Raw genomic sequence first — 26,124 nt, forward strand, 5'->3', positions numbered from 1 at the left:
AGACATGATATGCTGAATTACAATAGCATAATTTAATACAATATCATTACATTTAAACACATACATATACACTTGCAAATCTACTTATTTTGAGTATAATTCTGTATAATATTTTGACAGATAAAAATATAGGTTTTGGAACCATTATATGCATTTGTCTATGCAGTAGCAAACATATATTATGGCAAACTTAGAATAAATTATACATGATATCAGAGTAAATTTTGTAGAAGGATAAAAAGGAAATGATGATTTAATGTTTAAAATATAATGCTAATTCATTATTTACAAATAAAAATTTCTATACACATTATATTAAATCCACTCATTTCAAGCTTACATTCATATGATAGTCACATAAAATTCATTACTTTAAGTGTAGCAATGAAGTTGGATTTGGCACTGAGCATTTGACAGCTTGTTGAAATATCACTCCAGCTTCAAGCTTGATGTTCTGAACATGTGGCGGGGAATACAATTTACCTAATAAATATGGTGCAATTGTTGGTAAAGTATGGAAGTGAAACTCCTATCTTGTTCCATTGCTATGTAAGGTTATTACCTCCCAAGTGAGAGTGAAACACCTGGTCTATTTTGATTTCACTGGGGATGGATTTGAAAATGAGATCAACTCATGAGTCTGGAATAACTTACAGATGTTTCCATGCCAAAACAGAGCAGACCTTAGGCAACTTGAAGCTTATTCCCTTGCTTGGAAATCAGGGAGAACTCATGCCAGAGTGTATGATGAATGTCTTGGGATTCTTCATTCCACCTTTTGGTATTTTAATACTTTAAATATCATCTTACTTCTCTTTAGCAAATTTAATGGGCATGTGATTTTTGATAACTGTTTTGATAGTGTGTACTAGTGCTTCAAAAACAAAACAAAAATATACTGTTTATTAGTTTATGCTCTATTTAGCTTTAGCATTCTGAGGTAAGGCAAATGTTTCTCTCCTAATTACCAGTAATATTATTTATTCACTGTAATTAAATAAGGTTATTTGGACAATTGTTGACTATGAGCATTACAATGTAATGTCCGTGAAAAGAGCCTACTTCGCTGTGGACTCTACAGTATGAGTGAGGATTGTTGATATGCATAATGGAAGCACATACCTCAGCCATCTGAGGGAGGACATGTGATGATGAGGTGGGCAAAATTCACTCTTTTGTCTGTGATGGGAGACCTGGTGGGTCTGAGATACCATATTCACTGGAAATTTCATCCCTGTCCTTAATTCCTTTTTATGCTAAGTTTTATCTCTTTTTTTGTCTGTGTTTTTCTTGACTCTTTTCTCACCCCACACTGAGAATCTCAGACTCCATACTTGCAAGTACAAGACTGGTGGATGAGGGAATTCGCTATTCCTTAAGCGTGTACATGATTCACTGAAGAGGCTCAAGTATTGAGATAACACTAAAAAAGAGAACATTCCAATATCTAAAATCATTAAACTTCACATTTTGAACATCACACTGGGATTTTAAGCCACATGTTTTAAACAAAGGAGGTCTGCCTGTTCATGATTTGAGACAGTTTCAATGGTAACCTATAGACAAGAGTTCTAGGGCTTGGAGCACAAGGTTTGTACTTAATGCTGAATACTACAAACAGGAACAAAATTACATTTAACCATTGACCTCTTGAAAGTCATGTGCACACCAGATATTAAAATGATGGCTTCTTCTCTTTAGGATTTGTTTTTACTTTTTTGGTTTCTATTACATTTTGAAATTCAGTATATACACTTGTGGGGATCTTTCCAGCCCCTAAAAGTGGCTTATGTGTAAAAGGGCTGGAGTAGATCCTTAACACTAAACTATTCTATTAATGAATGTCCAGAAATGAGTGGGGTTTGTTGTCCAGTCTCTCTGTGAGTTGTTTGGGAACGGCTGGTAATAAATACGCAGTGAATGCAAGCTGTTGCAGTAATCATCACCTGCAACAGGTGTTAGACAATGGCCTTTCTTTACATATGGCTCAACTTTGTCTCCAGTACTGACTTGGAAAATAAGCCAAGACACTATATTTGTAAGGAATGACAATACTTTATATACTAGAGCTGGATATAGAAATATGTTTTTTCCTCTTCCCCTTTTCTTATTTTTCTTCTAGACTTATTGCTGTAATGCTGCCCAATAACCTTCCATGCTTTGCTTCGGGCATTTTTCTTTGAGCATATGGCAATTGTGGACGTCGTCAAAGAGTTCAGTGCTTTTTTTCCCCATCCCAACATGGACTCTATTTTCCATCATTTATACATAAAAATGTCTCTATTAAATAAATTATTGTTTGTGTTGCTTGTGCTTAGAATAATATATGGCCTCACTGGAAAAAAATACAACAAATTGTGGAGCTGGATGTGTAGCTCAGTAGGCGAGCCCTTACCTAGCATGTGCAAGGTCCTGTTGTGTTAGATCACCAGCACCACACAAAAATAAAATCAGAAGAGAGAAAGAGAGGAAGAGTTTGGGAAGAGTGAGGGGAGAGAGGGAGAGAGAAACATGGAGAAGGGGACAGAGAGAAGGAGGGATGGTTGGATGGAAGGATGGATGGAGAGAGAGAGAGTGTGTGTGTGTTCATGCAGAAGAGCAAGAAAGGGTAAGTAAGAGAGTGCACACTGAAAATCGAGCAAATGTCACATTCAAATCATGGAAGAGCAGGCCAATCCACACATGGAGAGGAGTAAATTGATTAACTCACTGCATCGTTTACAGCAGTGGTTGCAAATCAATGCAGCCTATGCATTGTAGCAATTAAACTGATGTCCAGAGCTGTCTTAGCCAGCAAAGATGATCAGAACCATTCAGTCTCCTTTCCATGGGCTCATTAATAGATACTTCCTCTTTCCATAATAAAGGTAAGTAATATTTGGCCATTTTCTTTGGCTGGGGCTTTACTCACTTTTATATGCTTGACAAAGCTATTTAAAACTAAAAGTGCTGTGATGAGAAACAAAGCTGTTACTTTCACACTTCCTTCTCACTGTGCAATTGTTATTTTTTCTGAACTCGTCCATTATAACTTCTTTATTCCTGCAAATATTTCCCCTCTAAAGATTTATATTTTAATATGTGTTAGATATGCTCCAAACCTTCTTTCCAGGACTATCCTACAGCAACGTTCTGTTCTGTATGGTTTAGATGGGGTCATTGTAAGTTATCTTCAGTTCCAGATCCCTCTGGACTAGAATCAACATCAAGGAGGGCCTCTTTATTGGTGAAAGTTGAGCTGAGAGTTAGGCTCTGTCGAGGCTTCACAGGTGCAAGTTCATTTAATTTGATGTTCTCATTTCTGACTAGAATAGTCTTGTCCATGTTCTCTTCACTGTGCCTCGAGACGACGGCATCGAATACATCTAGTTTCGGAGGCAAGGTTCCACTTTCAAATAGATATTTGGCTAGATAAGAAATGCAAATGTTGGTCAAGAATGAGGTAACCATGGAGAGAGTTTTAAAGGGGAATCTCTGATTGTATATACCATTCTTGTCAGAGTAATAACCAGGGTAGAAGATTAGGGGCTGCAAGTACAGATATGGCTCTCCTCCAGTAATTCTCAGGAAAAGTCCAAAAATGTAACCTGCAACAGCCCCGTAAGTGTTGGTTCCTTTGATGAAGAGGACACAGAGCAGCTGTGGGAAGATGATGATGTAGACGAGGTCAGAGCTCAGGTACCAGAGCCCATACACCGTCTTCGTCAGCAAGGCCATGGCTGTTGCAGATGCTCCAAACACAAACACCGTGATCCTCATGACCCACACAATTTCTTTGTCTGATGCCTGTGAGGAATCAGTGCAGGGTCAGCTTTGCAAACAATGTGCTAGCTCTTTAAGTGATGAACAGGATAAATGTCTATGCTTTAAAAACTGATCTTATGCAGTCCCCCATGTTCAAAGATGGTGTAATCTATGACACTTGGGTATGAGGGCTTCTTGTACCATATGAATGAAGGGAGACTATGGAGCCTTTCTCTGAATGGACGGGCACAAACTGAGATGACCTAAGGTCAGATGTCACACATAAACTATGGCAAAGTAAGATCTCACTTATCCACATGAGGCACTGGGAGTATGAACATCTTTAAGGCTTGTCTTTTGTAGGAGTCCTGCCATTTTTAAAGATAACTACTTTTTTTGGTGCCTTAAACCAGGTATTTCTAGGGAATACCCTTGGTAAAACATCAATGGGCCATTTTTTTTTCTAAATTGCATTTGTATGTAAACACGTGTGTGTAAAGGCACATGCTATGGTGTCTGTGAGAAGGTCAGAAGATAATTTACAAGAGTCAGTTCTGACTATGTGGGTTCCAGGGATAGAACTTGGGTCACCAAGCTTGGTGGCAATCATATTTTCCCTACTGAGCCATCTCATTGGCTTCAGTGGACTTATTTTGCTGACTATGACCTAAAAAACCCGGTGAGAAGCCAAGCTTTATATGATAGAGAAACACTCATGAGAGGGATTCATTGTCCCCCAAGGACCACAGTAGCAAACTGTCCTAGAACCATTTGGCTCCATAGAGAAAATCAAATTGAAAGGCTACTGTATGTTAGAGGTATCCTTCAGAATTCAAAGACCACAGCAGTTGTTACAAAAATAGTGTGAAGCAGCTCACCATGACTTATGGCTATCAGAACTCTCTAGGACCCTAGCATATTTAGATTATAATAGATTAAATGATTCATAATAATATAATAATCAGATTAAATGATTTTCTAAAATTTTTGAAGCTGTATTTTCTTTCACCAGAAAGACAAGAAGTTTAAGATAAAGTAAAATGCCAATCTCTTATGAAATAGTTACACGAATATGTTCCCTTTAGTGTGAAAATAAAAAATAGCATGCATTGCTATGATTCATTTGCAGGATAAATAAATTCACTACATTTAAATATGTGTGTTCAATCAAATATAAGGGCTGGATTGCAATATAGACTCAATGTGTATACACAGATTGAGTATCCTTTATCCAAAATGCCTGAGAGCATAAGTGTTTTATATCCAGAGGGGTTTATTTTTATATTTTGTAATATTTGCATGCTCATAATGAGATGCATTAGGAAGGAAAGTCAAGTTTAAAACAGAAAACAATTTATATTTCATATATACCTTGTAGGTATGGAATGAGGTAATTTTGTAACACTGTGTTTAGTAATTTTGTAAATGAGACAAGGTTTCATAGTATGGGACCTCCCACTTGTGACATCTAGCTGATTTTCAAAATGTTTGGGATTTTGGAGCTTTCCAAATTTGCCATTTCAGCTGATAGAAATTCAACCTACAATGGTTTTATATAAATATATATATATTATATATGTTTATATATATTATATTATATTATATTATATTATATTATATTATATTATATTATATTATATTATATTATATTATATTATATTATATTATATTATATACATTACACATATATTAACAGCAAATGCAGTGGTAATGACAAAAAATAATAATGACAGATTAGAAGGCTGGTCTTACATTTTGTCTGAAGGAAAGCTGGTAGATATTCCGTGCAAACATGGAGCTTGCAGACAGGATGGAAGAGTCAGCTGAGGACATCACAGCGGCAGAAACAGCCCCAAGCCCAAAGAAGGAAATGTACACAGGGCAGAGGTACTGCAGCACAATCGGGAGAATCATGTCTCCTTCCTCCTTGGTCTTGGGATCTGGAAACCCATATGCAGTCTGGTTCCAGTCTGTGGAGCAGAAACAACCGTCACAACTGAGAGTCTCTGTGTCATCTACTGAGGTGGGAAGTCCATATGCTGGTCATGTAAGAGTCTGACCTGCCTGGCTCCTGTGTGTGTGATAGCATTCAGGCTTAGTCACACCTGCTGGGTCCTGGCACACAGATATTCTTTGTGTGCTGTGGGGCATACTTAGAATCACAGAAAACAAACTTTCCTAAACCAAACATTTCCTTTAGACCACTTAGAACTGAATGAATGCCTACAGTTCATTCTGTGAGGCCCACGGACCTGTGCACACACAGAGATCACAGCAGATTCCCCCCCACCCCACCCCCCACCCCGCTCACTCTTTTCCTGAAGATACTGTAACAGCCTCTGAAGAAAATGCAACAGCCTTGGAGTTGCCTTTGAGTTAATTTTCTCCCAAGCAATTCTATCTTACAGAGGGTTTTCTTTAATAGAAAGGGGGCAGCTTCTTTTCATTCATGAGGCTCAGGTTTCTTGGAGGTCTTTGAATTTGGTCTAATAAATGACTTAAAAATGTCAGTTTATATTTGAATACACTGCTTCCATTTTGTTATTTGTGTGTGTGTGTGTGTGTGTGTGTGTGTGTGTGTGTGTGTGTGTGTACATGTGTGCCCATGCATGTACAGCACTCAAGTCAGCTATAGCATACTAGTATGGAGGTCAAAAGACAATCTGTAGAAGTCAGTTCGCTCCTTCTACCATTGGTTCCAAGGATGGAACTTGGTTTATCAAGTTCAATGTCAAGTGCCTTTACCCTTGGGCCATCTCATTGTCCCTGTGTTGTCTGGTTTGGTGGCAGGCTGTGTTGACAAAGACAAGGGACATGGATATGTACATTAGTTAGCTTCTTTGATACTTGGTGATCTTCCTTGATGTTGTAATGCCAGGACCAAGCAGTAGTGGGTTCCTTGGATGCTGCCATTCCCCCACTTCCCATTACAGTCATCATTAAAGCCATGGCCATATTCTAATAGGGCTAATGCTACAACTGAGGGAGTTATTAAAGAGCATTACCAAGAATGTACACTAAATCCAAGAAAACAGTAGGCTGTATGCTGCTTTTGTTATTCTGCTTACACCTGCATGCACACACAGAGTGGGTGGCAGAAGCAAACCATAGTTTCTTTTTACAGAAACAGACACTGATGAGGACCTTTGCCAATGTTTTTATCATTTAGTTATTGTTTTATGTCATGTATGAACATGGAGGGGGAAGATTATGCTACAAATCATGACTTCCGTTTTAAAAATTAAAATCAAAATAAACCAAAATAATTCAATAAATGTTATTTTTATAAGAGACAATAGGGTGGATGATGAACTCTTTCAAATCAGTTTTAGTTACCTCTACTTGCAGAATGCTTCTCAATATGGGTTAATATTACATATTTTCATTTCCAATGCTGAAAACTGCCTCCTAATCACACTTAAAACAGCCGTAACATAGTTCTGTAGTTCATAAAATGCTCTATTGATCACACATCTCAGTCTCTGTCATTATGCTTTTATGATCTTATGTTTATCCCTCCCCTGGGTCTTTGAAACCCCAATCCTCAAGGTAATGTTATTGATAGTAGGTAGGGAGGTGATTAAGATGCAAAGGTAGAACTCTCCTGGCCATGACCAGTGCCTTTACAGGGAATCTTACTTCCCTTTTCTACCATGGGAGAAACATGAGAGACAGGAATGATTAAGTTCAAGAAAATTAAAGACAAGATTTCAGAAATGTTTCATAGAAGCCAACAGGGAAATAAACATTTTATATTGCTTTTTCTGTTGTCTTAGAATTTAGTTTATCTTTACCAATATATTTACTGCTTAGTTTCTGCAGGGAAAATAAATTTTCCTCTTGGTGAGCCAACTATTGAAAATAGAAGGCTAAAATCTCAAGTTCACAATGGTCCATGGAAACAATGTGACCAGGATTGTCTCCTAAGCCAGTGGCTTGCAATTTCTGCTTTTCTTTGTTTCACCAGGGTTCTGTAGAAAGTTTTCAGTGTCCATTTTTACCATTTGTAGTCAGACGCACCATGCAATAGCCAAAAATGGAGTGGTATTTTTAAGCCCCTCTCCATCCTCAGGTTATATACTGTGTGGATCACAGTTGATCTCCGGTTTGACAGAAAGGAGTTACTGATACACCAAAGTTGAGTGTTTCCAAATGTTTCATCATTGAGTGCTAAATGATGTAACAAAGGCATAGTAGGGTCATGCAGAAAAAACTAATTTACTGTGTGGGGGAAAATGGGATGCGAGATAGAAAGAACTGCCTTTCGGGATTTGGGACACTACCTTGAAAATGTGACAAGGTGCAGGAGGCTTACCTGTGGAGGCTCCAATGGCTCCTATGCATATGGCAGGTAGAGCCATCACCAGGCACCCAAATGCTGCGAGGAAGGACAGGACCTGAGCATAGGTGGCTGAGGATGAAGAGAGAACCCTCTGGAAGTAGGCTTGCCAAGGGATTCCACCCAGCATCTGCATGAGAACCCAGGGATTCAGAGTAAGTCAAATGAAGGAGGAGGCAAAGGAAAGGGTTCTTTTTTAGGAGCTTTGTAATACAGCATCAATCAACTGCATTTAGAGTAGTTTTAATAGAGTTGTGTAGTATGGAACACACTCCATAGATGACAAATCCCAACTGCTGCCACTGTGCTTGCTGAGTTGTGAAGTTTTGGTCACTTCCACATTTCTCAGGTTAAATTCTGATCTTCTGGTTGAAGGAATCCGTGTCATTATTGCCTCTGGGTGAATCCATTGTATCATGAAAATGGAGTCAGCATGAATCTAGTTAGTATCCTTGTTAATAAAACAAAAGAGCAATAAAAAAGTGAAGGGAGGTTAATTGTCTTTTCTACCATGTAAGGACACAGCAAAAATGTGTTCTCTATGAAGGGCCAGTCCACACCAAACACAGCCTGCCATCGCCTCAATTCTGGACTTTGGTTGGTTCTAAGCCATTCACGTAATGGTAGCTTGTTAAAACAGCCAAAGAATGTCAAGGCGTGCCAATGGTGAATTTTTTTTAAACACTGGATTCCTTGCATTGTTTCCCGTTGTGACTATGCTAGACAGTGTTTTTTTCCCCTTAATTTATCTGCTCTTAGTGCCTTAAAATTACCCAGAAGTCTTCAGTTTATATTGCGATGGAAATTCCAACCATCATAAAAATTTTTTAAATTAATTGAAATTCTGAAGATATGTGATGAAATCCTAATCATGTAACCCAATAATGTCTACAGACATTAAGCATGTTGTGGGCATGAGAGTGGAATGGAAAGACACTGTTTTCACACTTCTCTGGGAGAATCAATGCACTGTGGCACACATTGAGTGGACACAAAGCTCAATGACACATTAAAGGGAGTATCAGAACTTTTGTCCATAATCGTTTTTACAGAATACCTTACTGTGATGTGGTTTTTCAATTAAATGACATATATGTTAGCACAGAGTATGTAAACAATTGGCAAATGTTCATAGATACACCAGAAGTATGCTGAAAATTTTCACTGAAGACACAAAATCAAAAAGATCGGTAGCATTGAACTGCAGTATAATTGGCTACAAGACATCTGCATGGAAACAAAACTGAGAAACAATTATTTGGGGGTTGAGAGAGAAGGAGATAAGTGGATGCCTACATATCGATCAGGAAAGCCTGCAGAAATGACATCTGAGTTGGATCTTTAGGAAGATGAGAGTCCCTTGAAGAGATGTTAATATGAAAAAAAGTAAAAACACCATGATACTCAGGTACTGTGAGACCAATGCACACATCATCATGATACCCAGGCAGCTGTGGGACCACTGCATACATCATCATGATACCCAGGCAGCCGTGGGACCACTGCATACATCATCATGATACCCCGGCAGCTGTGGGACCACTGCATATGTGATATTAGTAGAGTTCAGTGTATGAGTAGTGGTCAGAGAGAAGCTTGGAAGATTGTTGACTGTCCCCTGAAGTACTGACCCTTTTGCTGCTGTCAGATGAATGGAAAGCTGGTATTCAGTAAGTAGCACACAAATGAGGGAATAGACGAAGGCGCTTGCTATGTCGCCCTGTGTCTTTCCTTCAGGGATTTAACTCTGGGGTGGCTGTCTTATTTATATTTACTTCATCTTGCCAAGCACAGTACCTGATATACTGAATCCAGAGTACTTTCCCTTTCTGTACAGGTCACACATATTCAAAAGTAAAAACAAATAGTTAAAAATAAATTATAAAATCCATAATTCCATTCCTCAAATATATCATCTTCCAAAAACATTTTTCTTTCTTTAAACCCATACATTGGTATGTCATTAATATCTCCCATGCCCATGAATGATGTGAATTTATGCACTTTTAGGTACAACCATCCTGAACATTCCTAGTTTTTAAGTAAAGTAAAATCTGGCCATGTTTTCAAAGAGACAGGTTTACATGCTGAGAACCTGACCCCAATCTGATGGTATTTGGAGCTGAATTGAGCTTTGGGGGACATAATCAGATGATAAGAGTGGAGTTATTCCAAAAGGGATTGGTGACCTTTAAATTATGCACTTATTTTTTACACCATGGGAGGGCACAGTCAGATGTTAGCATCCTAGAACCTGAGGTGAACCCTTGGCAGAACCCACCTATGTTGGCTCCCTGACCTCAGACTCTACTGCTAGTGTGTGGAAAAATAAATTTCTGTAAGTGGTACTTGGTTGTGGTAGCCCTATTGATGGAGACAGGGGGGTAATTTGGAGAATGTGTGTAGAAGAATGACAATGAAAAACCAAGGTAGTGAGGCTTTAGGTGCAATGTAGAGCCAATTAGGGATGCTGGGGCTGAGAAAGGCCTCCAATGCCATTGGCAGGACTTAGGAAGCATGTTAAAATAGAGATGTGTGGAAAAATAAGCAGATCGAAGATCATCAGGATGACAACCCAAAGCTTATTTCTATACTTTCTCCTTCCACTCAATATATGCTATTTAATTTCTACTTGTCAAATAATTGGGATCATGAGTCTAAGAACTGGATATAATGTTTTGTTTTATGGATGAGTCTTATGAGAACTTCAATGTGTTACGGGAGAAAGGACCAGGAGATTCTATTGCTCTGCTTTAATTCCCAGCTCAGCACAAGGTTGATAGTCAACAAGATGCCAGCTTCTGCCTTTCATCATCTCCATGTAACTATAAACACACTGGTGGGCAGTGTCACTTTACATCTCACTCTTTGCATTTATAAATATAAAGCACACCAGGAAAAAGAAAGCCAAGGGGTTATCTTCACAATTTTTAGGAGGGAAGCCACTATTGGAAACATACTTTTCCCCAAGTTTTTCTGCCTTTTATTGGGAAATTCTTACTGGGAAAAATGCACCCACTCTGAGGGTTGAGAAACTGCTAATACTCAGCAAAGTGTCACACAATGCATACATAAAATATTATCCATTCTCTAACGAAGAAACAAAAATAACCAATTTCTCCTTCACTGTGTTACAAGAAATAACCAATTTCTTGCCTTGAAATCAGATGCCATGTATTATTTTTATATATAGTCTCCTTAGTTAACAGAGGCATAAAATCTGGTAGAGTTTGCATGGTTCTTCCCCCTTCCTCAGCCTGCACTCTGCCATGATTTCCCCTATGCCCTTCTCTGATAGGGCTGTCACCAGGATTCTGTGTGTTTTAAGCCACCTCTACCTCTTGAGGACTCCTCTTTTGGAACAACTCCTAGTTGTTCCAAACTTACCTCATGCACTGAGTGCCTAGACATGAGGCTCCAGCCTTGTGAGACAGGAGTCAATTCAGATACGGCCATGAATCAGCAGGTGAAGCTTTAAGTATACATGTGAAAAATCTTGAACATGCCTTTGATTTTATGAACAATTAGACCACATTTTTTTTCAGATCACAGTGTCACTTACCAACAACAGAAAATTATCAAGCCAGGTGTAGACTTCAATTGGTTCAATGGTTCCCAGCCAGGGACTCTGGTATTTGGTGTGCACAGCAGTGAATCCAATGTCGGTGACTGCAGGATGTGACAGGGCAAAGGGCACACTGATCCACTGGAACAAAGAGTGATATTGGAGCATTGGCTATGAGCTTAACTGTTCTGGATATGCATGAGTCATGTTTCTAGTTCATCTTTCTCAGAGCTGGTGCAGCTTGATAGTTTCTCTTTCTCAGACAGAGAAGGACCTAAAATTATGTTCTCTATAAAATGCTATGAAATGGGGATTTAGATAAAAAAATTGACTACTCAGCCGGGCGGTGGTGGCGCACGCCTTTAATCCCAGCACTCGGGAGGCAGAGCCAGGCGGATCGCTGTGAGTTCGAGGCCAGCCTGGGCTACCAAGTGAGCTCCAGGAAAGGCGCAAAGCTACGCAGAGAAACCCTGTCTCGAAAAACCAAAAAAAAAAAAAAAAAAAAAAAAAAAATTGACTACTCATGTGTTTGATGATATTGGATCATATAAATCATAGAAGCAGTCAGCTAAATCTTTAAGGAAAAAAGCATTCCATCACACACACACACACACACTTTAGTTTTCTGTGAGTTGGTCAAGGATATACATCCATTAATATGATAGGGAAAGAGGTGATGGAAAGATGTGCCACACATTGGTAGAGAGGGACAGAGCTGAAGGAATTGGGGGAAATGAGACAAAAAGAAGCAGCCAGACACTATTCAACTTACGACAGGCTATGTGGATGAAAGCACTGTAAGCCAAAAATGCTTTTAACCCACAGGACCTACTAAACACTACTGTTCAGCAACAAAGAACACTGAAATATGTTGGTTGTTTCCCTGTGTGATTGTGTGGTGGACTTGGAACAACAGTTGTCTCTCACTGATGAGAATCAGAGAGGGTTGAGCTGAGTTTTTCAAGTGCAGGAAAAGAGGTAATTTCAAACTTCAAATAGAGGGTTTGTTTTTTTTTTGTGTGTGTGTGTGCTTGGCTTATGGACCATTGTCAAATATCCTAAATGGAAATATCTCAATGAAAGTCTCATTTACATATGGTGTGTGTAAGTGTGTGTGTGTGTGTGTGTGTGTGTGTGTGTGTGTGTGTGTGTTCAGATTTGTTGGGCAACAAGGTTTGCTTGCAGAGGGGTGGCTTCTGGAAATTAGAGACAAAGATAGACTCAAGGTAACTGGAAGCTCGAGGACATTCTCTAAAGCTTGACAAGTATTTAGATCTAATGTCACAGATATTAACAATGCGTTTCAATACATAAACAAATAGGAGTGCCACAAGTGGTCTCTTCTACCTCCTGACAAAGGTCTGAAGGCCAGCAGAGACATTGGCAACTGAAAGATGTTAGTAAGAACAGGGAGGTAGAGTCAACAGCCTCTGAGTTAGAACAGGGAACAGAAGCTAGAAAGGGAAAACTAAGCAAACCAAGTGTTCGGTTTCAGATCTCCAAGGATGATTACAAAACCCACAGAATAATGCAGTATGGGAAGGTATGATTAAAGTATAGACTGATTATATATGCTTGTATAGGAATTAAAGCTGGAAAAATAAACTATATTTAGGCAGATAATTCTATAGTGCTTTAATTAAGAAACCCATAAGTATGTAGTATTCTTTACTGAATCACACACACCACACACACACACACACACACACACACACACACACACACACACACACAATCATTTAACCAAGAAATAAAAAGACATGATCTTATTTAACCAAGAAATAAAAATAGTTAACCCCTATAACTTATCCACTTAGTTATGCCTTATTGCCCAAAAAAATCCAACATATATCCCTACATAGGTTTGCCCTTCCACACCTACACCAACACACTTGACTCATGAGTCTGTATGGCTTTCATTCTGGTCTCATGCAAAGCAATGAGGCAGGATATATATCATTGGTAGATAGATTCATCCCCTGGGGTTAGGCTTCTTGAGATAACAAATGCATCAATTATGAGAGCTGCCATTACCGCACTGACCTCGCCTCTGACACTCCCGGAGAACCGGTTTTGTGTTCTCTGCTTTGTTTATGGATATTTATAATGATGCTGAGTAAAAACCAGAATTCTGCACATCCACTTAATTTGGGCAATTTAAAAATAAGGAGTGGGAATTCCTGAGCAAATTAAATTTTCTCAAATTTAATTTTACAATGTGTGAATGGCACTTTCACAAACACAAACAGTGTCTAGGAGATGAATGAGAAATGCAGGTTTTGTGACTAGATGGGAATTAATATTTACTGTGTAAGTCAGATTGCAGTCAATGGATTCCTCTGGGACATTGTTTTTGATGATACAAAGTTGCAATAAGAAGTTATGAGAGTCATTTTTTTCATCTCCAAACATGGAGGGTAAAAACTAAAATAGTAGAGATTTTTACTGTAAGAAAAATAAATAACAGAGAAGAAAATCGGGATATTTTGATCCTGATTGGGAAAGTGAGTACACATGCTTTCTCTGTGGCTCTGCATAAGGACAGCTTGACATGATACTTGTATTTAATGAGACTGTGCACATGGACCCATATCAGCCCATGCCATAGAAAGAACACACATTTGTATTTATTCTTCTTCTATATGAATTAGGTTTTGTATACTATCATAAATGTAGCTGTTATTTTGCATTTTAAGATTTGAGGATGCAAAGTGTCAAAAGTAGACTAGAATGTATTTAACATGCCCAGAGTGCTTTCACTGTCGTCCTGATATTACTCATGCTTCATGGTGATTGTATTCTTTACTTATTAAGAGGAGTGTGATCTGATTTATCTAGGAATAACAGAAAGAGTAAATCTTGCTAATCCCTTATGTAAGTAAGCCCCTCATTTTTAGATCCCTGCCATAGCTTCCATGTCCTGCTAGTCACCCTGTAGTAACTAACAGAAGATGAGGTGAAGTGTTTTGTCCACATTACCACTGGATTAATTTTGCTCATGAAAAGAAAGTGGTGCCATTGAATACCAAAGAGGGTCTCTAGCAAATTTGATCCAAACTAATAGGGGTGGAAAGCAGGACGCAGATATTTGTAGCAGTTAGAGTTACATACCTTTCTGTCAAACACTAACAAAAATAACCAGGGCTTTTGATTTAGCCAGTTCATAGAGAAAAAATTAGTATTTCAAATAGTATTAAATCTACTGTGTATTTTTCATGATGGAAAATCATATATCCACTGATTTTTTCTGAGTTATAATAAATATTATTTTTTAGCAGAAAATAAGGCACACGGGGAGGGAGAGAAGGAGGGAGGGAGGAAAGGAAGAAGGGAGGAAGAAAGGGAGGAGAGAAGGGAGGGAGGGAGGGAGCGAGAGAGAGGGGGAAGGAGGGAGGGAGGAAGGAGATAAAATATGAGGGTGATGTCACTTACCAGTCCTATAAAAATACAGAAGAGTTGTACAACATCAGTATACGCCACAGAGTAGAGCCCACCCACTAGGGTGTAAAGAATGGCAATGAGTGCAGAGACTATGACCGATGCATTCACATCCACATCAATGATCACGCTGATGGTGGCTCCTAGAAGAAAATGACCAGGCATCTCAGTGGTCAAGGAACACATGTGATTCTGCCTCCAAAGTGAAGTCACAGCAGATATGTCCCTGGGGCTTGTAAGGTGTACAGGATGACATCAGTGGAAAAGAACTGCTGTATTAAAATGTGTATGCCTTAGTCAATTAAGTGTATCTCTCTACACACAGCAGGATACACTTAAAGTTGGTGTTTTGCTATATAATCTATGTAAGACATATCTAAAGCACATGACAACAGAACAATTTGAAATATGGATAAATACAACTCCATTCTCAGAACTTGTAATGCTTTGACTGTATGAAATTCTGACTTAATTAAACCTGTACGGCAGACTTCCTTACATCCATAAGAAGTCTTTCTGAGAGGCATGAGTACCCCTTTCTCTAATTTATAATCAATTCTTATTTCTACTTTGCCTTCTGCTAGCCCACAATAACAGGCAAACCCTACAAGGTACCAAAGAACTCAGTCAAATTTATAGGAGAAAATAATAAAATGGGTAAATGGAGTTATCAATTTCTTTCTCTCTCAAAGTCTTCAGAGATCTCTTTAAATTGTTTAGTTGGTAAATGTGTGGATTCTACCCAGAACATTCTGAGAGTCTTAGCTTTGAAAAATCATAGTGTAGGGACTGAAGAGATGGATCAGTGGTTAAGAGCACACATGACTCTTTCAGAGGACCCTGGCTCAGTTCCCAGCAACCAAATGGTGGCTTGCAACCATCCATAACTAAAGGTCCAGGTAATCTGACACCCTTACCTTCTGACCTTCATCAGCACACAGTACACATATATACATTCAGGCAAAATATTCAAACATACAAAATAAATAAATCTAAAGTAAAAAAGAGAAAAATCATAGTTTAAGCAGCTTTCATCTTCAATATTTTTGTTTTCTTGCCTTATGGCATTGTTTGTTGGTACCTGTCTTTCCACTGAGAATTTTATGAATGGGCAGTTTGAAACACCGCTGTCTCTTCCTACTCCTTAACAGGAAAGCTCATAGTGTATACCAAGCAGCAGGGAGAAACATGCATTATTTAAAGAGCAACTCAGGCTGTTCTCAAACAACAATACAAAATACTTTTAGAATTGACTATGTTAATAGAACAATTTCCTTGAGTAAAACGAGCAATATAATAAAGACCTATTACTCAAGTACAAAAGAGGTCAATTATTTATTAGTGCTTTTAACAAATGGTGGAAATATTGTATGGACATTTAATAGGGTGTTTTTTCTTTTTCTGAAGTTTGTTTTCCATGTTGGAATTTTTATTGCAAATCTCTGTCATTCTTTTGGTAAAGTTTTCTGCTTTCATAACATTTCCAAGTTATAATGCCATAATTATAAGCAATTTAATCACAGGCAAAGTTCACAGCGCTAGTCTTTGGAGATGCTACTTTTGTTGCAACTCATTGACTTTAGAGCAGTCATCTGACTTTCTATCACAACTATATTTGGGTTGATTTTTTTCCCTGAAAGTATTTTCTATATGATTACATTAATTGTAGTGAGAAAAACTGTATCTACCAACCTGTTGGTGTAAAGTTACGAAACAAATCATTGATTTAGCTACTAGAAATATAAGCACACATTTTATTCAAGCATCCTAAGGTGTTATCGACAGTTTTAATTTATTCCTGACTCAAAATTATGATGAGCCAGGTGGTGGTGGCGCACCCCTTTAATCCCAGCACTCCGGAGGCAGAGGCAGGCGAATCTCTGTGAGTTCGAGGCCATCCTGGTCTACAGAGTGAGATCCAGGACAGGCACCAAAACTACACAGAGAAACTCTGTCTCAAAAAACAAACAAGCAAATTATAATCAGACATAGCCTGGCAGCACTAGGCTCATATTGACTGGTATTGGCTGGTATCCCAGTGGAGTATGATTCAGCAATTTAACATCAAATGAGAGGACACAATAATCAAGGAAGAAGATGTAGCAGAAGACACATGATCCAGAGAACTTTCACAATGTCTGTGTTACCCTTCCAATGACTGCTGCACTGTACCATGAGGCCACTAGTCTTGCTTAATATAGTAAATAAAACATGAGAAGGATAAATGCTTGGGTCATGTCTGGAAGAGGTTATTTAGGAAAGAAAAGTGAGAGAAGACCAGACAAAGAAGGGATGATGTCGGTGAAACCCGTGAATGCAACCTTCCTCAAGGGGTTCTGTGGAGCTACTTACACCTGGTATGTACAGTGAGAATGATCTCTTTGATAGTTGTATTACCTTAAATAAATGTTTATTGTAATTACAGAGAAAAGATTCTCCTATGTTTTCATTCCCCATGCCCATTCGTAGTGAGGTGGAAATGAATACAGATAGAGTTTATACTTGTTCTTAAGTGTCCCAAGATTATTTCTTACAAACACCACTTTTGAAATATAGCCAGCAATTATACCTAAAGAACAGAGGCAATAACTTTATAATACACATACACTGCTAGAATGTAGATTTCCACCAAGGGCAGTACCTTATGAATATTTGTTGCTTATAGTGCATGTGTTTGTGTGTGTGTGTGTGTGTGTGTGTATTTGTTACTTCATGTGTGTGTCTATATAGAGAGACTGTTAACATGTTTTCATACACCCTGAAATATATATCTATATCTATATCTATATCTAGATATAAATATAGATATAGATATAGATATATACAGACATAGACAAACATCTATCTAATTATATCTAAGTACAGAGTTTATTTGCTGTTGTTTTGTATTTGTAAAATGCTATGGAAACTCCAGCCTACTAATTCTATTCACCTTTCAGGACTGTTGTTCAGGACCTCCATTCAGCCAGCCTGAGCATTTTGTGTTCTGTTATTTAGCCCACTCCTTCCTGTCATAGCTCAGCAGGTAGGCTGTTCTTAAACCTGAAATGTCTAATGCCAAAGCCTGTGGCAAACAAAAGCCCCTTGTTTCTCAGCTAATGAGAGTGAGGTTGTGGGGACTGTTCTTTTTATACATTATGTCATTAGACTTTAAGTTGTCCAGCAGAGAGGAGTGCCATTTTTCACCAAGTTATTGGTATATTTTATGAACTAGCAAACTGTCTTCCTTTTCTCACTATTACTTCTTTGTAGGACAAAGTAGGTGTGAACTAATCTTAGATAGTACAGAGGCTACATAAGATAATACTGGAACCAGGAGACAAATTTGCGGTCTGGCATATGTAACACAGAAGGAATTTCCTTTTGCTCTAACCATCTAGCACCTGGCTGTAGACTTACTTAAGCCTTTCCCTTTCATCTGGAGAAGAGATGGTAATCCTGTGTAGGAGAGCGCCTGGGTGTGGCCACCTGGCCCACTGAAGAGGACTGTGGGGGTCCAACTCTGCAGCTGCTCACTAGCTCCACACTCAGTGGGTTGGGACAGGCCTGTCTTTGATCTAAAGGCAGTGGACTGAGACTGAAGATCTTCCATAGTCCCACTGAAAACACAGGAGAGAATCCAAAGCCCTGGCAACTGGATTTGTAAATTGTCAGAGGCAAGATGGAAGGGTCACCATTGTGGAGGAGAAATTGTAGAGGGGCATGATGAGGAAGAAGCAAAGGCTCTGTCATGTCTATAGATTCTGTTGAAAATTTTGGTTTTAAAAGAAAAGAGGGTGATGAAGCCTGAATTTCAAGAGTTGGCTACCAGAGAAGAGCAGAACTGTAAGGAGGGAGATCTCTGCACTGACTCCAGTCAGGAAGGTCTGGCTGAGGCAGGGAAGAGGGACAGGTGGACAGAGATGAGGAAGGTGATTGACAACCAGGAGAGGGACTGAGCAGTCAAGAATGGTCCAAGAGCTGAGGTGAGACTGTCAGAATGCAAGTAATGCAGCACACAGCTTCTCCAGCCAGTGCATTTGCATCTCCAGTTGCCTCAACAGCCTTAGGCTGTTCACATTTTAGCAACCAGCCATGGTTGTTTTCACCTCTAACTCTGCATCTCCAAGAGTAGACAGCGGGGAAGAGAAGCGGGGGACTGAAAACTTCATAAGTTAAACAAAAAGCTCTTAAACTTGTGAGAGAATCCTTGCTGTATTCTATCATCCTCAGTTTTACCATTAATTGACCATAGTATTATACTTCCACAGAAATTTCTGTTGACATGTCAAGTTAGATGGCTCTGCTTGAATACCTCTCAGTTCTGTCCACAGGCCATGAGGTTCCATTTCTCTGCAAATGTTATTTACTGTTGGGACTCTAACATTGTTTTGTATCTGCTTTTAATATCTTATGGAACAGTATTACTACTTTAAAAAATCTTTAATGGATTTAGTTTTGCCTACCTTTATCAGTTTTAGCATGACAGTCATTAGAAGGGAAAACAGGAAGAGATAAAGTGTGCTCACAGAAGTGAAAATAGTTACTGGGGGGAATAAAGGTAAACAAATTTATTAAATTTATTTAAGGCCAAGGATTCCTCATAATCTTTGGCTCATGAACATTTCTCTTTTTTAAAGTTCTGTTTCAAACTGTACCTTTTTAATTGTGCTTAATTAACTTAATTAAGTTGTGCTTAATTGTGTTCTAAATCTAAGTGTCATACAAAAGCAACTCCTGACCTTTATAACTCATGGCCACACTGTAATGATGGGAATCAGGTTCAAGACAAATGAAGCCGAGATTAGTTTCACCTCTATAGCCGTGCTTTCCTAAGTATAGAATTCCTATTGAGAGTTTATAAGAATAAATGTGGATCTGGACAGGATTTTAAAGATTGTTTTAAGAGGCAAACTCTACATTCAGGAATTGGAGCCCCAGTAGGACCATCTTCTTCAATCCTTACCTAATGCAGAGAAAATTGCTGCCGCCCAGAACATCTCTCCCATCAGTGCAGGGATGAAGAGCAGCCCACCCATGCGCTTTCCGTAGATCTGCTGAAATGGGTCTAGCATGGTCACGTATCCCTTGGAACGCATAGGTTTTGCGAAGAACAGACCGCCTAAAACCAACAAGCTCTTGTGAAAACAAAGTCGCAAGAGATACCTTTTTACTATGTATCTCCCTCGCTCCCCCACGCTAGGAAAGTGAATCTTTAAGATATCCATATGCACTAAGAATCCTGTTTTACATGTCCTACCAAGACATATTTAGCAACCTAATGTAAACCTGAGGACAGTACATCCAACACTGCTGTGTCCAATGGGCAACTGGATAACATGAATGAAGCATGTGAATTGAAAGACATGGACCAGGTCAGTGTGCATTAAAATACTTTGAGGCATTTGTGTCTCGCAATCCAACATTTAGACACTTTGAGTAAGGACAAAATCCAATAAAAGCATTTTGTATAGAAAAATGAGGTACTCTCTTATATAATATTTAAACTTGTAAATAGTTTCACTTACCAAAAGGAACAACGGGGCGATGGGGTTGATTAGGTTTTAATGACCTATCCATACTCTCTTTTGAAAGAAATAAATCACAGTCGTTTAAGAAATTCACTGTTCTAGTGGCCACAAGATCAAAGAAGTTTTCCCACCATCAGGAGACTAAGCATCAGTGTTGCTACATAACAATTTCTGGTAATTGCTACTTAGAAATTTTCTCCACAATAGTTGTTCATGTCATTTGACTTATTATTTGTACTTTATGCTGAGTACTGAATGAGTCACTGGGATCTCAACACCCACTTACCTAAAATCAGACTCAGAGAATAGCCAATGGGTGCCTGAGCCCATGCTAGACCACAGCCTGGTCCATAAACTGCTTCAGCTGTCCCATTGATGTAACCTCCTCCAACCCAGGTGGCTGAAATGGAACAAACAGCGGGGTCATAACACTCTCTTCACCTGCTGTGCCCCGAGCCTAACTGTCCAACACAGTGGCAACTGGCTTCATGTGTCCATAAACTATTCCGTTAGATGCAGGTTTTTTTTCAGATATATAAAACTTCTGTAGCACAATTACTGAATGAAAGCAGTTAAAGACCCAAAGAAAACAGGCTTTGCCTAAGCTAACTCAAGCCAAAACTGACTGACAAGCTAGTACTTTCCCCCATGATAACAAATCTGATTCATTTTTTATTATATTTTATTAATTCTTTGAGAATTACATATAATGAATTTTTATCATATTCAGCCCCAAATACCCTCCCCTAACGCTTCTCAGACCCATAATACTTTGCTCCTGCTGGAAAGAACAAAGTTAACAGACCTCTAAGGTTTTGTAGTTTATGCACTTCTAAGAGTATAACAGAAAGATTCACAGTGATCCATCTGCACAATGTATGTGGGGTGATGAAGGTCCCAGGCTCTTAATACTCTTATCAGACAGGAGACTGAATCATCCCATTAAGAATGCAACATAAAAGAATACATTTCTATGTATAGAAAGCTTGTCTATACCACTAGGATGTGATTGGCTGTTTTCATGACAGAATTTGTTCCTCTTTTAATTCAACAGGCAAAGAAGAATGTGCTGGGATCAACATTACGTGTGTGTGTGTGTGTGTGTGTGTGTGTGTGTGTGTGTGTGTGTGTGTGTGTGTGTATAACAACAATTAAAGAAAAAAGAGAAAAAGAGGCCATGCATTTGAAAGAGAACAAGGAAGGGGGCACGGGAATGTTTAGAGTGAGGAAAGTGGAAGGGAGAAATGATATAATTGGATAATTGTATTAAAATCTGAAAAATAAAAGAAAAAACATTAACTTAGAAGACTTTCCTGATTAGAAATTTTAGCACATGTAAGGTGAAATGTAGGTACTAAATCCTGAAGGGAGCAGGGAATGTGTAGCCGCCTCGCCCATCTTCACACAAGCTTTCACACCTGGTGTGCAGACAACTATGTGCTGCCATTCATTGACCTTCTCATTCTAAACCCTGCTGACATTTTAAAATTTTTCTTCTCTGTCCAGCACACAGAGTATGCAACAAGGACCAGAAGAAATCTATGTTTACAAGGTGAGACTTCATTCTCAAGCTAAGATGGCTGAAAGCAATACCTTGGCGCAGAATGAAGATGGCTCCAAGATCTTAGGAGCACAAAGCTTGTTAGCAATTGCTTTTCACTGTGTGGCATCTCAGTCCCTCTCCTAAAATCAAATCTGTGCCTGAGTGATTTCATTTATTGTGCTATAGAACTGGAAACTTGGTCACTTACCATAATTAAAGTCTTGCCATTTTTTATTGGTTTAGTCATTTCTCAGCCATAATTTGTTCCCCACATTTGCATATATTTATGACAAATAGAGAGCAAGAACACGAATTCTTTTAAACTATATATTTTTAAAGAATCTACCTATTCACTCTCTATTTCTTATGAAATGCATGCAAGCAGCCTGAAATCTGGTGAGGCTTAAATAATAAGGTTCAAATTTTAAATGAGTGGTCATATTGATCAATAGTCTTCTGAGCTTGGAGAAAGAACTGTTAACATGTTAGCTAGACTATGATAGCACTTTATAAGAAACAGCCTCATTTGACTATTTTCACATACTTTAATGGTGTGCCATATTTTTTAAAAATTGCATATGATGAAAGAACAAATTCTGCAACAATGTGTAACTATATGAAATAGATTATTACAGAATAGTAGAATGGTATAATAATCAGCAGTGAATAAAATGCTTAGACATTCAACAGCTCATTTATTCTTATGATGTTTTGGAAACAAAGTGCTTTTCTAAGTAGACATAGTACACCAGTGAGAGAGCTGCACACAGCACAGCATGGAGAGATCTTGAGTGTAGTCAGCTTGGCCCTGATCTTTGCTAACTAATCAACTCCGGAGATTCCCTTAACTCTGAAACCCTTTCACAGGGTCTGCTGTACAGAGCACATGAATCCGTCTATAGTTGTTGAGTGAATGCCTCAATTCACAAAGGGAATACTTGACAGATAAAAATCTACAGTCCATATAGGGTACTGTAGATTTCAGATCCAAAATGAAAGCGTTCAGAACATGGAGACCACCTTATGGAAGAGTTATGTCCCTAGATGACACACGGTGTAAACTGTCTTTAAATAGTCTTCTGCACAGAAATGGATATTCTCTTTGGTTATGATTTCTAGTAAGATATTTTTCTAATGAGATGTCAAGAGTTCCAGCTAGAGTAGATTATGTCACAGGTGTTAAATATTCACTAAGCAAGGCTCAGACCTAAGGGTTACCAATCATCTACAAAACATAAGTTTATATTGTTTTCTGAATTATTTTCAGTGACCAAGACAAATATGAAAAAACAAAGAATTCACTCTGAGTTCAAAGGAAGAAAGACCAAGGCCCCTCGTAACACAAAGAAAATTATAAAGGAAGAGAAATGCAGATGCTGGCCTGTGGATTTCTTTGGGGACACACCCTGACTTTTCCCTTTCTATACCAAGGATCCAGGAAAGCTTCCTTTTAGTGTTGTAGGCTGCTTCCTTTAAGGAAAATGGTTATTAAGTGAGAAGGTAGGCATCTGACAGGCATTAATTAGATTGGAATTGTAGTACCTCTAAAATAATTTACCCAGGCTAAAAAGTTTAGCTAGTTAGTATTCATTTATCGTTTAAGAGAACTCAATCACAACCCCATGCTCGTATTAATGGATGCATTGAGACACCATGGCGTTAAACCACAGATTCACAACTTGAAAGACTATGACTCTGCATTCCTGCACCCCTTTGTTTTCACAGTTCCCACCCACTGACCAGTTAAGAGACTGTTTGTTTCGCTAGTATTTAGTCCAGTGATTTATTGTCAGATTCATTTCTCGTCAAGTACTATTGAGATTAAAACTTTTTTCTTTGAAATTAAATACAAAATTACTTCAAACTATAGTCATCGTGGGCTGAAAGAACTCCAAAGGACAAAGAGCAATGTTTGCTTTCTCACTCAGAGCACAAGGCAGCAGGAGAAGCAAGCATGGGATCACCTACCTGTCATGGTAAAGCCACCAACCAACAAACCAATGTCTCGACCCCCGACGATGATGGCTTCGCTGCGCTCTTCTGCATTGCCGCTGTTTTTGGTTTTCCAGGCAGCCCATATTCCAACCAGAAATATAAGGAGGTAGAACAGGATGATGGCCACCAGTCCTTCTACATGGAAAGCCATTTTTTATTTAAGGTAATGTGCAGGTCCTTCCACAGTGGGTTACTTCATCAAACCTTCTGTAGAAAATACAGCAATGCATTATTAAGCAGCCAAGCACTATGCCTGCACAGGCTGCCAAGAATAAGCAGCTGGCTCCAGACATCCCTTAAAAAAAAAAAATGCCTGCATTGAAATTCCCGTGAAACTAGTCATGGCCAACAAGTGTCCACTACACTGATCTGCTTCTACTGAATAAGTTAATGCTTTGAATTTTGAAGAAACAGGTGGGGAAAAAAAGGAATGACCATAAATACAATTATAATAATTTTTGTATTTTATAAGTTCTTCCAAGTTAAAATTAAGTCTGATTTGTATTATAACTCCTTTTGTCAAGAGATCATTTGCGATGATTATTTGCCTTTTGAAACTAAGTCGATATTTCATAAGTGTTTATTAATTTAAATGTATCCTAAAGGAATACTCTAAAAACATGCGTGTGTGTGTGTGTGTGTGTGTGTGTGTGTGTGTGTGTGTGTGTGTGTTCATTATTCATCCGCTTCTTATCCTTTCAGGCGACTTCAGGAAACAGGTCCAAAAGTAACCCAATATGCTGGGAGTGGGGCAGGGTGGTACTAGGAAAATTTATTTAAAATGCATCAGCTATGGTTTAATTTACTACGTATGTGTTCGTTGTTTAAATGAATGACCCTCGGCCCTGTCAATCTTCCTTTGTCCTTAGTTCATATCATGCCCCACCCCAAACCCCTACCCCGGCCGCCCCTTCCTGGTCTCTATGAGAAAAGGATTTAAAATAAGGTAATGTCTAAACCACAGTCACAGATACAAAGAGCGAAGAGCGAAACGAAGAGGGACTGGTGTCAAGTTCTAAATTAAAGATTCATCTTATGGAATTCTTGTTCTTTCATTCCGCGCACTACCTGGGCTATTTCCTGCACCCAGTTCACACGCTCAAGTTTCTGTGGGAGTCTGCGCTTTGCAAGTGGGTGGTGAGGCACTGGATGCAAGCAAGCCCTCACCTCCCGGATACAAGGGAGCTGGGACCCGAGGGCTCCGCCTTTGTGAGCGCAGAGCCACCAAATTCCCCCTCCACCCAAACTCCCTGGCGCTCAGCTGCCTTGGCCCCCCGCCCCCCGGGTCTCCCGAACCCGGAGAGTCTGCAGCCGCTAGCAGCCCGAGAGCCACAAGTGCCTTTCAGCTGAGCAGAGGGGTGCATCCCCACCAGGCAGAGTCCGTCCCTCCTCTCAGGCCCCCGAGGGCGCGGCCACAGCTCTTGTTCTGGGCTCTTACCTGGGCGTCACCCGGAGCTGCTCTGGGGGTCCGGGCGCCCCCTGATCCCGCGGCTGTGTGGGACAGCGAGGGAGGGAGGCTCAGGGTGAGTGGAGGGGGTTGATAGGGAGCCCGGCGAGGGCTGTGAGGGGCAAGGCGATCGATCGGAGTATTGGGAAAAGTCTCTATATAAGCGTGGCGGGCGGGGGCGATCGTCAGAGCTCTGGAGACGGACGTCAGAGCAAAGTGGTGCTGGGCGGGAGCTGCGGACTGTGCCCTAGCGTGGCGCCGGGTGCAGGAGAGAAGAAGCCTGGCTCAGAGCCAGCACTTGCCCAAGTCCATGTTCCCATCCCAAGTCAAGTCACCTGCTCCTCTAGAATGGAGGGCTCCAGACCCTAAGGTCATTCCCAAGTCTAATTGCCCACTTTTTCTATCCCCCTGGGATGCAAAAGACAGCGATGGACTCAGAGGATTTCACCTGGAGATAGAGTGGAGGTTTCACAGACCTGCCTTCAGGTGTCTCCATGAAAGCTCTGTCTGGGCAGTTGACCCCCCACTGTCTTTTGTGGGCCT

The 26,124-nt window shown here is 39.5% G+C and overlaps 1 protein-coding gene across 1 annotated transcript; it reads right to left on the reverse strand.

Annotated features, from left to right (window-relative positions):
- Slc5a7 (solute carrier family 5 member 7) lies at nt 1-25,789 on the reverse strand. The gene is made up of 9 exons (XM_042265990.2): nt 25,573-25,789; nt 24,108-24,341; nt 20,883-20,996; nt 20,032-20,187; nt 15,081-15,229; nt 11,646-11,789; nt 8,060-8,213; nt 5,497-5,714; nt 1-3,786 (listed from the first exon to the last, which is right to left on the reverse strand). Exons 2-9 carry the CDS (start codon nt 24,283-24,285, stop codon nt 3,157-3,159), a joined length of 1,743 nt encoding a protein of 580 aa, XP_042121924.1. The 5' UTR covers nt 24,286-24,341; nt 25,573-25,789; the 3' UTR covers nt 1-3,156.
- Nucleotides 25,790-26,124: the final 335 nt, after the last annotated feature.

This window comes from Peromyscus maniculatus, chromosome 21 (assembly GCF_049852395.1).
Source record: "Peromyscus maniculatus bairdii isolate BWxNUB_F1_BW_parent chromosome 21, HU_Pman_BW_mat_3.1, whole genome shotgun sequence".
NCBI lineage: Eukaryota > Metazoa > Chordata > Mammalia > Rodentia > Cricetidae > Peromyscus > Peromyscus maniculatus.

What these genes read in the sequence shown, in the direction of transcription:
- Slc5a7 (XM_042265990.2), bottom strand. Translation starts at nt 24,285, where the DNA reads ATGGCTTTCCATGTAGAAGGACTGGTGGCCATCATCCTGTTCTACCTC. An exon ending in AGCAATTTTCTCTGCATTAG is followed by an intron (nt 15,230 to 20,031) that starts GTAAGGATTGAA and finishes ATTTTCTTCTAG; the next exon opens with GAGCCACCATCAGCGTGATC. An exon ending in TCTGTATTTTTATAGGACTG is followed by an intron (nt 11,790 to 15,080) that starts GTAAGTGACATC and finishes TCTTTGTTCCAG; the next exon opens with TGGATCAGTGTGCCCTTTGC.